The 13,778-nt window shown below is 43.0% G+C and overlaps 1 protein-coding gene across 1 annotated transcript in view; it reads left to right on the forward strand.

Annotated features, from left to right (window-relative positions):
* Nucleotides 1-13,778, forward strand: part of LOC112237564 (nectin-2-like) — a 68,282-nt gene that overhangs the window by 22,948 nt on the left and 31,556 nt on the right. Inside the window, exon 2 of the mRNA XM_024406176.2 lies at nt 8,590-8,683. Coding sequence (XP_024261944.1) covers nt 8,590-8,683 — 94 coding nt within the window. The remainder of the gene's footprint in view (nt 1-8,589; nt 8,684-13,778) is intronic.

The following is a 13,778-nucleotide window of genomic DNA, read 5'->3' on the forward strand; positions in this document are numbered from 1 at the left end:
CCAGTCCCAATACCAGACACCACACTGAACCCAAATTCCACACTGAACTCAGAAACCACACTGAACCCAGGTCCAATACCAGATACCACACTGAACCCAGTCCCAATACCAGACACCACACTGAACCCAAATTCCACACTGAACCCAGAAACCACACTGAACCCAGGTCCAATACCAGATGCCACACTGAACCCAGAAACCACCACACTGAACCCACGTCCAATACCAGATACCACACTGAACCCAGAAACCACACTGAACCCAGATACCACAATGAGCCTGGGCCAATACCAGATACCACACTGAACCCAGAAACCACACTGAACCCAGAAACCACACTGAACCCAGAAACCACACTGAACCCAGATACCACACTGAACCCAGGTCCAATACCAGATACCACACTGAACCCACCTCCAATGCCAGTATCCAAGGAGTCCCAGAAACGCACCACCCACACGGCCGATACCTCCTATACCTCTCAGGAATGCTTTCCAAGACAAATGAATCCCACACAACACTCACCTCTCTTTCCTGTTGCTTTTGCTTTCTTCTTTCTTCTCTGTCTCTTACTCTGCTGCTTTCTGTTTCTGTCCCCTCCGCTCCTTCTCTCAGCATCGCTGTGGCTGCGGTCGCTGATAGTTGTGTCACACAGCCTCCTCCTAGTGATTCTGTTGCACCTCCAGCAGAGCCCGATAGTGTGGTGGCCCCCGAGATGCCTGAATCCCCCACAAGGAAAGTAGAGGCACCCGTTCCCAGTCTACTCTCTACTGGCACCACCCCACCCCACTCTCCCCCGCTATGTCCCTGTCTCTTGTTGCCTGCATGCAATGGTGGCCTGAAGAGAATATACTTGAGCACACGATTGTAAATATGACTATCATCACTTTAAAGATATAGTCCTTAATGGTGAATGTTCTTTAGGGTTAGGGTTAGGATTAGGGTTAGGGTTAGCAGGGCTGGTTAACCACTTGGTGAAGTGAAATGTTCTTTTGTGATATTACAACAGTAAAGTAGTTACTGTTGTTTCCCCTTGGTCATCTTCGCCCCACGTTAGAACAGCAGCATGGGTACTGCACATTTGTTTTAGCTTGATGTGCGATGCTCCCCAGCATTCCCCACATCTGCTTGTCAACTAAAGAAAAACAATAAAGGCCTTGGTGGACAGTGGCGCTGTTTCTCACTACTGAGAAACATGTTTAATGGTATATATGTGCCAATACATAGGCTACGATACTGGCATTATCACAAGAACAGACTGTTAGAATTAATGTAATGTTTCTGATTGAGTTTTAAAAAATCTGCTTCAAATAAATCAGCCCCCCCCCTTCAAATCAATGAAATACAATGAGGTGAAATGTGATAGAAAGTAGAGTGCCAAGATAAAACATTTAATTCAAATAACTTAAAGATAAGAATGTGGATGTGGGAACCAAGAATGTTCTGGTCATTGTCTTAGATAGAAAATGGAAGATTACCCAAAAATCTTGAACATATAATATATTATAATAAAAATAATAGAGAATAACATCTATATTTTTCTTATAATTATAATACATATATATCTCTGTGATACATGTTACTACTCTGTTAGATTTGTAATAAATGATTTCAACAGTGCTCTGTCTGGCTGGCTATCCTTCTGCTTCTCTCTCTCGTCTCTCTCTTCTCCTCATGTCTTGCTGTGAGCATGGAGGTCTGTCTGACTAATACTGTTCTGTGAGCATGGAGGTCTGTCTGACTAATACTGGTCTGTGAGCATGGAGGTCTGTCTGACAAACACTGTTCTGTGAGCATGGAGGTCTGTCTGACTAACACTGTTCTGTGAGCATGGAGGTCTGTCTGACTAATACTGTTCTGTGAGCATGGAGGTCTGTCTGACTAACACTGTTCTGTGAGCATGGAGGTCTGTCTGACTAATACTGTTCTGTGAGCATGGAGGTCTGTCTGACAAACACTGTTCTGTGAGCATGGAGGTCTGTCTGACTAACACTGTTCTGTGAGCATGGAGGTCTGTCTAACTAACACTGTTCTGTGAGCATGGAGGTCTGTCTGACAAACACTGTTCTGTGAGCATGGAGGTCTGTCTGACTAATACTGTTCTGTGAGCATGGAGGTCTGTCTGACAAACACTGTTCTGTGAGCATGGAGGTCTGTCTGACAAACACTGTTCTGTGAGCATGGAGGTCTGTCTGACTAACACTGTTAGTCAGACAGTGATTGGCATGGTATAGAGATTCTGAATGAAATGATACTGTGTTCTAAATCTGTTAATTTCCCTAATAATTTTCCCTGATAATTGTATTCCTGTAAGTCTGTTGTAGCTTGTCGTGAAAAAGTTAATTGTCTCACAACAAGTAAACAGAGTAATTAATTTGAATGTTCAACTAAGAAGAAGCGAAATTGGGTCAAAGTGTGATAGTTGGAAGGGATGTATAAAGTCCAGTATTAAGCAGAGTTTAAAGGGGGAGTCCAGTATTTTTCAGAGTTTAGAGGGGGAGTCCAGTATTAAGCAGAGTTTAAAGGGGGACTCCAGTATTTATCAGAGTTTAAAGGGGATTCCAGTATTAAGCAGAGTTTAAAGGGAGAGTCCAGTATTTAGCAGAGTTTAAGGGGGGAGTCCAGTATTTAGCAGAGTTTAGAGGGGGAGTCCAGTATTTAGCCGAGTTTAAAGGGGGAGTCCAGTATTTAGCAGAGTTTAGAGGGGGAGTCCAGTAATTAGCAGAGTTTAAAGGGGGAGTCCAGTATTTATCAGAGTTTAAAGGGGATTCCAGTATTAAGCAGAGTTTAAAGGGAGAGTCCAGTATTTAGCAGAGTTTAAGGGGGGAGTCCAGTATTTAGCAGAGTTTAGAGGGGGAGTCCAGTAATTAGCAGAGTTTAAAGGGGGAGTCCAGTATTTAGCAGGGTTTAAAGGGGGAGTCCAGTATTTAGCAGAGTTTAAAGGGAGAGTCCAGTATTTAGCAGAGTTTAAAGGGAGAGTCCAGTATTTAGCAGAGTTTAAAGGGGGAGTCCAGTATTTAGCAGAGTTTAAAGGGAGAGTCCAGTATTTAGCAGAGTTTAAAAGGGAGTCCAGTATTTAGCAGAGTTTAAGGGGGAGTCCAGTATTTAGCAGAGTTTAGAGGGGGAGTCCAGTATTTAGCAGAGTTTAAAGGGGGAGTCCAGTATTTAGCAGAGTTTAGAGGGGGAGTCCAGTATTTAGCAGAGTTTAAAGGGGGAGTCCAGTATTTAGCAGAGTTTAGAGGGGGAGTCCAGTATTTAGCAGAGTTTAAAGGGGAGTCCAGTATTTAGCAGAGTTTAGAGGGGGAGTCCAGTAATTAGCAGAGTTTAAAGGGGGAGTCCAGTATTTAGCAGAGTTTAAAGGGGAGTCCAGTAATTAGCAGAGTTTAGAGGGGAGTCCAGTAATTAGCAGAGTTTAAAGGGGGAGTCCAGTATTTAGCAGAGTTTAAAGGGGGAGTCCAGTATTTAGCAGAGTTTAGAGGGGGAGTCCAGTAATTAGCAGAGTTTAGAGGGGGAGTCCAGTAATTAGCAGAGTTTAAAGGGGGAGTCCAGTATTTAGCAGGGTTTAAAGGGGAGTCCAGTATTTAGCAGAGTTTAAAGGGAGAGTCCAGTATTTAGCAGAGTTTAAAGGGAGTCCAGTATTTAGCAGAGTTTAAAGGGGGAGTCCAGTAATTAGCAGAGTTTAAAGGGGGAGTCCAGTATTAAGCAGAGTTTAAAGGGGGACTCCAGTATTTATCAGAGTTTAAAGGGGATTCCAGTATTAAGCAGAGTTTAAAGGGAGAGTCCAGTATTTAGCAGAGTTTAAGGGGGGAGTCCAGTATTTAGCAGAGTTTAGAGGGGGAGTCCAGTAATTAGCAGAGTTTAAAGGGGGAGTCCAGTATTTAGCAGAGTTTAAAGGGGGAGTCCAGTAATTAGCAGAGTTTAGAGGGGGAGTCCAGTAATTAGCAGAGTTTAGAGGGGGAGTCCAGTAATTAGCAGAGTTTAAAGGGGGAGTCCAGTATTTAGCAGAGTTTAAAGGGGGAGTCCAGTATTTAGCAGAGTTTAGAGGGGGAGTCCAGTAATTAGCAGAGTTTAGAGGGGGAGTCCAGTAATTAGCAGAGTTTAGAGGGGGAGTCCAGTAATTAGCAGAGTTTAAAGGGGGAGTCCAGTATTTAGCAGAGTTTAAAGGGGGAGTCCAGTATTTAGCAGGGTTTAAAGGGGGAGTCCAGTATTTAGCAGAGTTTAAAGGGGGAGTCCAGTATTTAGCAGAGTTTTGAGGTAAGTTTAGAGGGGGACTCCAGTATTTACCCTAACAGTTCCAATCTGTATGTTGCTAACCTTGTTAGATCTGGATGTTGTCTGATCGATCCCTGAGTTGTGGATCTGTTGGCCCTCAATAGGCTGAACTAGGCTGAACCAGGCTGCCAATGATGGGAATTTACAATGGGTCAATATGCATGAATGTCAGACAATGTTTGAGGGCCACACTGGAACCGTAGTCAGCGGCTACATCCAAATGGGACATTGTTGTGGAACCGTAGTCAGCGGCTACATCCCAAATGGGACATTGTTGTGGAACCGTAGTCAGCGGGTACATCCCAAATGGGACATTGTTGTGGAACCGTAGTCAGCGGCTACATCCCAAATGGGACATTGTTGTGGAACCGTAGTCAGCGGGTACATCCCAAATGGGACATTGTTGTGGAACCGTAGTCAGCGGCTACATCCCAAATTGGACATTGTTCTGGAACCGTAGTCAGCGGCTACATCCCAAATGAGACCTTGTTCCCTATATAGCGCTCTCCATTGACAAGTTTTTAACTGAGTCTGAGTCACTATGGGCTCTGGTCACTATGGGCTATGGTTGTATAGTTATAGATATGGTTATATAGTTATAGATATGATTATATAGCTATAAATATGATTATATAGATATAGATATGATTATATATTTATAAATATGGTTATACAGTTATAAATATGTTTATAGTTATAAATATGGTTATATAGTTATAGATATGGATATATTGTTATATATATATATATATATATATATATGAGTTTATAGTTGTATACATGGATATAGTTATAGATATGGTTATATAGTTATAAATATGGTTATATCGTTATAAATATGGTTATATAGTTATATGGTTGTAAACTTATAGATATGGTTATATAGATATGATTATAGAGTTATAAAAATGGTTATAGTTATAAATATGTTTATATTGTTATAAATACGGTTATATAGTTATAGATATGATTATATAGTTATAAATATGATTATATAGATATGATTATGTAGTTGTAAATATGGTTATACAGTTATAAATATGTTTATATAGTTCTAAATATGGTTGTATAGCTATAAATATGATTATATAGATATAGATATGATTATATATTTATAAATATGGTTATACAGTTATAAATATGTTTATATAGTTATAAATATGGTTATAGTTATAGATATGGTTATATAGTTATATATATATGAGTTTATAGTTGTATACATGGATATAGTTATAGATATGGTTATATAGTTATAAATATGGTTATATTGTTATAGATATGGTTGTAAACTTATAGATATGGTTATATAGATATGATTATAGAGTTATAAAAATGGTTATATAGTTATAAATATGTTTATTGTTATAAATACGGTTATATAGATATGATTATATAGTTATAAATATGATTATACAGATATGATTATGTAGTTGTAAGTATGTATATACATGAGTTTATAGTTGTATACATGGTTATATAGCTATACATATGGTTATAGTTATAGATATGGTTATAGATATAGATATGGTTATATAGTTATACATACGGTTATATAGTTATAAATATGGTTAATGTCCCACCCTGTTGGGGCAGCATCAGGGGGTTTAATGTTCCACCCTGTTGGGGCAGCATCAGGGGGTTTAATGTCCCACCCTGTTGGGGCTGCATCAGGGGGTTTAATGTTCCACCCTGTTGGGGCAGCATCAGGGGGTTTAATGTCCCACCCTGTTGGGGCTGCATCAGGTAGTTTAATGTCCCACCCTGTTGGGGCTGCATCAGGTAGTTTAATGTCCCACCCTGTTGGGGCTGCATCAGGTAGTTTAATGTCCCACGCTGTTGAGGCTGCATCAGGGGTATTAATGTCCTACCCTGTTGGGGCAGCATCAGGTAGTTTAAAGTCCCACCCTGTTGGGGCTGCATCAGGGGTATTAATGTCCCACCCTCTTGGGGCAGCATCAGGTAGTTTAATGTCCCACCCTGTTGGGGCTGCATCAGGTAGTTTAATGTCCCACCCTGTTGGGGCTGCATCAGGTAGTTTATTGTCCCACTCTGTTGGGGCAGCATCAGGGTATTAATGTCCCACCCTGTTGGGGCAGCATCAGGGGTATTAATGTCCCATGCTGTTGGGGCAGCATCAGGTAGTTTAATGTCCCACCCTGTTGGGGCACCATCAGGGGTATTAATGTCCCACCCTGTTGGGGCTGCATCAGGGGGTCTAATGTCCCACCCTGTTGGGGCAGCATCAGGGGTATTAATGTCCCACCCTGTTTGGCTGCATCAGGGGTATTAATGTCCCACTCTGTTGGGGCAGCATCAGGGGTATTAATGTCTTACCCTGTTGGGGCTGCATCAGGCGGTTTAATGTCCCACCCTGTTGGGGCAGCATCAGGGGTATTAATGTCCCACTCTGTTGGGGCAGCATCAGGGGTATTAATGTCCCACCCTGTTGGGGCTGCATCAGGGGGTTTAATGTCCCTCCCTGTTGGGGCGGCATCAGGGGTTGTATTGTCCTACCCTGTTGGATCTGGAAGGCGTGTCTGTAGTTTGTCTTAGATTTGATATGGACGGCTGGTCTGTAGTTTGTCTTAGATTTGATCTGGAAGGCGTGTCTGTAGTTTGCTTTAGATTTGATCTGGAAGGCTTGTCTGTAGTTTGTCTTAGATTTGATCTGGAAGGCTTGTCTGTAGTTTGTCTTAGATTTGATCTGGAAGGCTTGTCTGTAGTTTGCCTTTGGTGAAAAGTTGAAAAAGCGCTCAATATATGATATATATTGATTCTAGCCATCCCGGATCCGGGATCGTGAATACAGCCTCAAGCTCATTACCATAACGCAACGTTAACTATTCATGAAAATCACAAATTAAATGAAATAAATATGCTAGTTCTCAAGCTTAGCCTTTTGTTAACAACACTGTCATCTCAGATTTTCAAAATATGATTTTCAACCATAGCAAAACAAGCATTTGTGTAAGATTATTGATAGCTAGCGTAGCATTTAGCGTAGCATTCAGCGGGCAACATTTTCACAAACAAGAAAAGCATTCAAATAAAATAATTTACCTTTGAAGAACTTTGGATGTTTTCAATGAGGAGACTCAGTTAGATAGCAAATGTTCAGTTTTTCCTAAAAGATTCTTTGTGTAGGAGAAATCGCTCCGTTTTGTTCGTCACGTTTGGCTACCAAAAAAAAACGAAAATTCAGTCATCAAAACGCCAAACTTTTTCCCAAATTAACTCCATAATATCGACTGAAACATGGTAAACGTTGTTTAGAATCAATCCTCAAGGTGTTTTTCACATATCTCTTCGATGATATATCGTTCGTGGAAGTCTGCTCTCTCCTCTGAATCACATGGAAGAATGCTTGCAGCTGGAGATTACGCACCAATTTCGACAAAGGACACCGGGCGGACACCTGGTAAATGTAGTCTCTTATGGCCAATCTTCCAATGATATGCCTACAAACACGTCACAATGCTGCAGACACCTTGGGGAAACGGCAGAAGGTGTAGGCTCGTTCAGAGCGGATTCACAGCCATATAAGGAGACAATGGAAAACAGCCCCTCAAAAATTTTGCTCATTTCCTGTTTGAAGTTTCATCTTGATTTCGCCTGTAGCATCAGTTCTGTGGCACTCACAGATAATATCTTTGCAGTTTTGGAAACGTCAGAGTGTTTTCTTTCCAAAGCTGTCAATTATATGCATAGTCGAGCATCTTGTTTAAAACGGGAACGTTTTTTCATCCAAAAATACTGCCCCTAGTGTTCCAAGAGGTTAAAAACAACAACAATAACAGCAGTCTAAAATGGTTACATGAGACATACAGTATCAGTCCCAGGAAGAGATCAGGTCAGATTGAGCCAGAGTATATCCATGTTACGGTGTTCAGTGTGAGATACTAGCGGACTACACAGCCTGTCCGTCCTGAGGACTTGACTCATAATGGTCAGTCTCCCTGCACCATCACACCCCTCCCTCCCTCCCCTCATCCCCTCACCTCAGAGTCCAATCAGCCAATCGCAGTCCGGTCTGGTCTCATTAGAGCGGTCAGTCAGAAAAGGTGAAAAGGTGGACAAACAGGAAATGGCTGCTGCTGGCCCCACGGTCGGTCGGAACATGATGGTTGATGTCTGTCAGAACTCCGTCCTAACGATGGAGGGAAGAGGGAGAGAGAGACCAAGGCAAGTGCAGCCAGACAGCTTGTCATTACTGCAGTCATACAGGTTGAGTGGTGTGAGCGGGCTGGAATGGTAGAGGTGGAAAGCCCTCACTGTGCAGAGTGTCATGTTTTTCTTCTCGCCCCTCTGTGATAACAGGACCGACCTCCCGCCCGCCCACAAGCCGGCCCCTCCCCCGCCCAAAAAGAGGAGCAGTGATTTGAAGGGCCACTTGACATCTGATGACATCCAGGTAAGATCCTCCTCAAACTACCCGCTCAGTGTCCCAAATGGGAGCCTATTCCCTTTATAGGCCATATGTGTCCTGGTCTAAAGTGGTGCTCTATATAGGGAATAGGGTCCCATTTGGGCGGTAACTTTTATCCTCTCCTGACATGATGTGTCTGGTTAGGAGGTTGGCATATTCTGAAAGAATATGTCTGCCAGCCTGTCTGCCAGCCTGCCTATCTGTCTGCCAGCCTATTTCTGTCTGCCAGCCTATTTCTGTCTGCTTATGTCTGCCTGCCTGTCTGTTTGTCTGTGTTTTCTTTCATTAACCTTCTCCTTTATGTCACATTGACGACTAGAACACATACTGAGTTTGAGCAGTGTTTCATATGAATTCAAATCAATTAATTAAATAAGTCATTTTGCTCATTTTTTTTACTGAATGTCTGTATTAAATGCAATGGCAGCAAGAGAAAACCAGCCCAGAATATATTTCCTGTTCATGTTGTTGTTTAGATTACTAATCGTGACGTTGGGACTATAAGGTTCTATGCCAGCCCAGAATATATTTCCTGTTCATGTTGTTGTTTAGATTACTAATCGTGACGTTGGGACTATAAGGTTCTATGCCAGCCCAGAATATATTTCCTGTTCATGTTGTTGTTTAGATTACTAATCGTGACGTTGGGACTATAAGGTTCGATGCCAGCCCAGAATATATTTCCTGTTCATGTTGTTGTTTAGATTACTAATCGTGACGTTGGGACTATAAGGTTCTATGCCAGCCCAGAATATATTTCCTGTTCATGTTGTTGTTTAGATTACTAATCGTGACGTTGGGACTATAAGGTTCTATGCCAGCCCAGAATATATTTCCTGTCATGTTGTTGTTTAGATTACTAATCGTGACGTTGGGACTATAAGGTTCGATGCCAGCCCAGAATATATGCCCTGTTCATGTTGTGTTGTTTAGATTAGGTTTCATCTGACAGTTTGGTCAAAAATCAGTAAAAATGTGAGATTTCAATTTTTTTTTAAAGTTAATTTACATATTTTAAAAAATATAATAATAATAATCTGAAAGTTTTAGCTGCTAAAACACCTTTTAACTTCTCAGTTAATGTTACGGCTTTCTTCCGTCGAAAGAGAGTCGGACCAAAATGCAAGCGTGGTTAGTACGATACATCTTTAATGAATACGAATACGAACAATACAAAAACAACAAACGGAATGTGAAAACCTATACAGCCTGTCTGGTGACAACTAACACAGAGACAGGAACAATCACCCACAAAACACACTGAAACCCAGGCTACCTAAATATGGTTCCCAATCAGAGACAACGAGAATCACCTGACTCTGATTGAAAACCTCAGACAGCCATAGACTATGCTAGACACCCCTACTCAGCCACAATCCCAATACCTACTAAAACCCCCAATACCACAACACAACACAAAATAATCCCATGTCACACCCTGGCCTGACCAAATAATTATATAAACACAAAATACTAAGACCAGGGCGTGACAGTTAAGAAATAATTATTATGTACCATGACGGCCTACCAAAAGGTCTCCTGTGGGGATGGGGGCTGGGATAAAATAATTATACATATATATGTATAATGTATGTGTGTTTTTTCATATATATATAGAACAAAACACACATGACAAGAGAGACACAATAACACTACATAAAGAGAGACCTAAGACAACAACAACATAGCAACATCAACAATAGAGGATATGTCAAATGAAAGCCCCTTGATAATAACCAGGTCCAGAGTATGGCTGTGATTGTGGGTGGGCCCAGTAGAAAGCCCCTTGGTAATAACCAGGTCCAGAGTATGGCTGTGATTGTGGGTGGGCCCAGTAAAAAGCCCCTTGGTAATAACCAGGTCCAGAGTATGGCTGTGATTGTGAGTGGGCCCAGTAGAAAGCCCCTCGGTAATAACCGGGTCCGCTATGCCCTCAGACGAACCATCAAACAAGCAAAGCGTCAATATAGGATTAAGATTGAATCCTACTACACCGGCTCTGACGCTCGTCGGATGTGGCAGGGCTTAAAAACTATTATGGACTGCAAAGGGAAATCCAGCTGTGATCTGCCCAGTGACGTGAGCCTGCACTCCCTGTTCACCCACGACTGCGTGGCCAAGCATGACTTCAACACCATGGTTAAGTTTAAGTTTGCTGATGACACAACAGTGCTAGGCCTGATCACCGACAATGATGAGACAGCCTATAGGGAGGAGGTCAAAGACAACAACCTCTCCCTCAATCTGAGCAAGACAATGGAGCTGATCGTGGACTACAGGAAAAGGAGGGCTGAACATGAACATCGACGGGACAGGTTGAGAGTTTCAAGTTCCTTGGTGTTCACATCACCAACAAACATTCCAAACACACCAAGACAGTCATGAAGAGGGCACGACAACACCTTTTCCCCCTGAGGAGATTGAAAAGATTTGGCATGGGTCCCCAGATTCTCAAAATGTTATACAGCTGAACCATTGAGAGCATCCTGACCGGTTGCATCACTGCCTGGTACGGCAACTGCTCGGCCTCAAACTACAAGGTGCTACACAGGATAGTACGTGTGGCCCAGTACATCACTGGGGCCAAGCTTTCTGCCATCCAGGACCTATATACTTGGTGGTGTCAGATGAAGGCCCAAAAAATCGTCCAAGACTCCAGTCACCCAAATCATAGACTGTTCTCTGTGTTATCGCATGGCAAGCGATACTGGAGCACCAAGTCTAGGTCTAAAAGGCTCCTTAACAGCTTCTACCCCCAAGCCATAGGACTGCTGAACAATTAATCAAATGGCAACCCAGACTATTTACATTCACCCCCCCCCCTTTGTTTTTATACAGCTGCTACTCGCTGTTAATTATCAATGCATAGTCACTTTATCCCGATTTGAATGTAGGCCTATATTTTTATTTTTATTTTATTTCACCTTTATTTAACCAGGTAGGCTAGTTGAGAACAAGTTCTCATTTGCAACTGCGACCTGGCCAAGATAAAGCATAGCAGTGTGAGCAGACAACACAGAGTTACACATGGAATAAACAATTAACAAGTCAATAACACAGTAGAAAACAAAGGGGGGAGTCTATATACAATGTGTGCAAAAGGCATGAGGAGGTAGGCGAATAATTACAATTTTGCAGATTAACACTGGAGTGATAAATGATCAGATGGTCATGTACAGGTAGAGATATTGGTGTGCAAAAGAGCAGAAAAGTAAATAAATAAAAACAGTATGGGGATGAGGTAGGTGAAAATGGGTGGGCTATTTACCAATAGACTATGTACAGCTGCAGCGATCGGTTAGCTGCTCAGCTGATGTTAGCTGATGTTTGAAGTTGGTGAGGGAGATAAAAGTCTCCAACTTCAGCGATTTTTGCAATTGGTTCCAGTCACAGGCAGCAGAGTACTGGAACGAAAGGCGGCCAAATGAGGTGTTGGCTTTAGGGATGATCAGTGAGATACACCTGCTGGAGCACGTGCTACGGATGGGTGTTGCCATCGTGACCAGTGAACTGAGATAAGGCGGAGCTTTACCTAGCAAGGACTTGTAGATGACCTGGAGCCAGTGGGTCTGGCGACGAATATGTAACGAGGGCCAGCCGACTAGAGCATACAAGTCGCAGTGGTGGGTGGTATAAGGTGCTTTAGTGACAAAACGGATGGCACTGTGATAGACTGCATCCAGTTTGCTGAGTAGAGTGTTGGAAGCCATTTTGTAGATGACATCGCCGAAGTCGAGGATCGGTAGGATAGTCAGTTTTACTAGGGTAAGCTTGGCGGCGTGAGTGAAGGAGGCTTAGTTGCGGAATAGAAAGCCGACTCTTGATTTGATTTTCGATTGGAGATGTTTGATATGAGTCTGGAAGGAGAGTTTGCAGTCTAGCCAGACACCTAGGTACTTATAGATGTCCACATATTCAAGGTCGGAACCATCCAGGGTGGTGATGCTAGTCGGGCATGCAGGTGCAGGCAGCGATCGGTTGAAAAGCATGCATTTGGTTTTACTAGCGTTTAAGAGCAGTTGGAGGCCACGGAAGGAGTGTTGTATGGCATTGAAGCTTGTTTGGAGGTTAGATAGCACAGTGTCCAATGACGGGCCGAAAGTATATAGAATGGTGTCGTCTGCGTAGAGGTGGATCAGGGAATCGCCCGCAGCAAGAGCAACATCATTGATATATACGGAGAAAAGAGTCGGCCCGAGAATTGAACCCTGTGGCACCCCCATAGAGACTGCCAGAGGACCGGACAGCATGCCCTCCGATTTGACACACTGAACTCTGTCTGCAAAGTAATTGGTGAACCAGGCAAGGCAGTCATCCGAAAAACCGAGGCTACTGAGTCTGCCGATAAGAATATGGTGATTGACAGAGTCGAAAGCCTTGGCAAGGTCAATGAAGACGGCTGCACAGTACTGTCTTTTATCGATGGCGGTTATGATATCGTTTAGTACCTTGAGTGTGGCTGAGGTGCACCCGTGACCGGCTCGGAAACCAGATTGCACAGCGGAGAAGGTACGGTGGGATTCGAGATGGTCAGTGACCTGTTTGTTGACTTGGCTTTCGAAGACCTTAGATAGGCAGGGCAGGATGGATATAGGTCTGTAACAGTTTGGGTCCAGGGTGTCTCCCCCTTTGAAGAGGGGGATGACTGCGGCAGCTTTCCAATCCTTGGGGATCTCAGACGATTTGAAAGAGAGGTTGAACAGGCTGGTAATAGGGGTTGCGACAATGGCGGCGGATAGTTTCAGAAATAGGGGGTCCAGATTGTCAAGCCCAGCTGATTTGTACGGGTCCAGGTTTTGCAGCTCTTTCAGAACAGCACACCACACATTGGCTGCTACTGTAGGTTGAATGATAGCAGCTATTTCCATGTTAAAATGTTATGGGATGCATTTGTCCTTTGTTTTTGATGGTAGGCCACTCTGGCAGGCCTACGTTATGATCAAACAGCCACAGTAGTCTACTTGGCCACTGTTATAACTGTAACTTAAAGCAGGTACTGCCTGTGTTCACAATAAACTCATGCCAGAAGTTGCACAGAATTTTCACACGTTCAAGTTTGCGCTCAGCAGACCTGAAATTT

Source organism: Oncorhynchus tshawytscha, linkage group LG13, assembly GCF_018296145.1.
Source record: "Oncorhynchus tshawytscha isolate Ot180627B linkage group LG13, Otsh_v2.0, whole genome shotgun sequence".
Lineage (NCBI taxonomy): Eukaryota > Metazoa > Chordata > Actinopteri > Salmoniformes > Salmonidae > Oncorhynchus > Oncorhynchus tshawytscha.